The following is a 1,912-nucleotide window of genomic DNA, read 5'->3' on the forward strand; positions in this document are numbered from 1 at the left end:
GTAATAAGAGCTAATGTTGCTAATATCAGCTACATGCAGGTAAGAAGAGCTAATGTTGCTAATATCAGCTACATGCAGGTAACGGGAGCTAATGTTACTAATATCAGCTACATGCAGGTAATAAGAGCTAATGTTGCTAATATCAGCTACGTGCAGGTAAGAAGAGCTAATGCTGCTAATATCAGCTACATGCAGGTAAGAAGAGCTAATGTTGCTAATATCAGCTACATGCAGGTAATGAGAGCTAATGCTGCTAATATCAGCTACATGCAGGTAATGAGAGCTAATGCTGCTAATATCAGCTACGTGCAGGTAAGAAGAGCTAATGCTGCTATTATCAGCTACATGCAGGTAAGAAGAGCAGATTCAAAGGGGAGAAACATACATGCAGACACCACTGCATGTAACAACACCAACAGCTGCACCTCCAGCCATCAATCTGTGAAACTCATCACGTATGCAGACGACACCACCCTCATCGGGCTTATCTCAGACAGAGATGAGTCTGCTCACAGGAGGGAAGTGGATCAGTTGGTGTCCTGGTGCAGCTCTAACAACCTGCTGATCAACGCACAGAAGACAGTGGAGTTAACTGTGGACTTCAGGAAAGTCACAGCCCCACCATCCCCTCTGGTTCTCAGCAACTTCTCCATCCCGACTGTGGACTCCTTCTGCTTCTTGGGCACCACCATCAGCCATTAGACTAATGAACAATGTTTAATCAGCTCTGGTCCATCGCTGCCAGCAGCGCTTGTGTTTTTGTTCTCATTCTTCATTTTGTATTCTGACTTGTTTTCCTTCCTCACTTCAACCACTTAGCTTTAGTTCTCTTAATCCTTGCTTATGTGCACCAGAACACCAGAGCAAATTCCTAGTCTGTAACTCATTTACTGACAATGGCAATAAAGTGTTTCTGATTCTGATTCTACATGCAGCTAATATCAGCTAAAACCTGATCCAACAGTTTAGACCTGATCCAGCGGGTCCAGGTCTGGCTGCTGACACGGAGTCCTTCTTCTTGCAGTGTTTGGAGAGAGCCATGAAGTTCTCATTCGATGAATTCCACCTCTGGAACCAACTGGGTCTGTCTCTGATGGCAGCTGGGAAGGTGAGCTCATTATAGTCACACACTGTTTGGTTAGTGGACTGTTCTTATATGTTCAGAAACCATCAAACATCATGCAGCAGAAAACAGAACAATATCATAATACACGTATATTCATACTGACTGAACACAGAGTGGAAGGTCAACAGTTTTTAAAAGCAGACATTGATCAGGTACTGTGCTTTTTACTGACGATAAATGTTGATAGCAGTGGTGGGCACCAGTCCGCTAAAGCGCAAATCCACTAATTGCGGACCTAAATATTTCATTTGCTCTTTAGCGGTCTTACTAATTTTATAATTCATAAGCAGATTTGCACTTTCTAAAATTAAAATACAGGAAATCACATCCCCAGCAATCGGTGGTTGTAGGATGAAGTTGTAAAACAGTTCATACACCACTAGTTGGCAGTGTTGTGTATTTACTGTACATGAATTATTGTCAGCTAATAAGTGTCAAATTAAACTTGTGCTTTAAAATTAGCTTCTGCTAGTTTTTCTATGTCATGTGTTTTTGAGGTTGTGGACCTAAATATTTTCATAACTGCTTTGGAGATTGCAGAGTTAATTTTTGGATTGGTGCTGCCCACCACTGGTTGATATTGAAGTAAACTTACAAAGTTTTAGTGTTTTTAACAAGTTGTTCCTGTCATTGTGTGCAGAAAGAAATACTGTATGAACTCACAGTGATGAACTTATTTAAATTAAATTAAAACTGGTTTCATTTGATCTGTGTCATGTTGTTGTGTGTGTGTGTGTGTGTGTGTGTGTGTGTGTGTGTGTGTGTGTGTGTGCAGTGGGTTGGTGC

The 1,912-nt window shown here is 41.4% G+C and overlaps 1 protein-coding gene across 1 annotated transcript in view; it reads left to right on the plus strand.

Moving 5' to 3' along the window:
- Positions 1-1,024: 1,024 nt before the first annotated feature.
- The window catches only part of ttc7a (tetratricopeptide repeat domain 7A), a gene marked incomplete at both ends in the record, with an annotated part of 14,069 nt that continues 13,181 nt past the window's right edge, over positions 1,025-1,912 (plus strand). Inside the window, 1 exon segment of the mRNA XM_014021179.1 lies at positions 1,025-1,108. Coding sequence (XP_013876633.1) covers positions 1,025-1,108 — 84 coding nt within the window.

Source organism: Austrofundulus limnaeus, unplaced genomic scaffold, assembly GCF_001266775.1.
Source record: "Austrofundulus limnaeus strain Quisiro unplaced genomic scaffold, Austrofundulus_limnaeus-1.0 Scaffold280, whole genome shotgun sequence".
In the NCBI taxonomy this organism is placed as follows: Eukaryota; Metazoa; Chordata; class Actinopteri; order Cyprinodontiformes; family Rivulidae; genus Austrofundulus; species Austrofundulus limnaeus.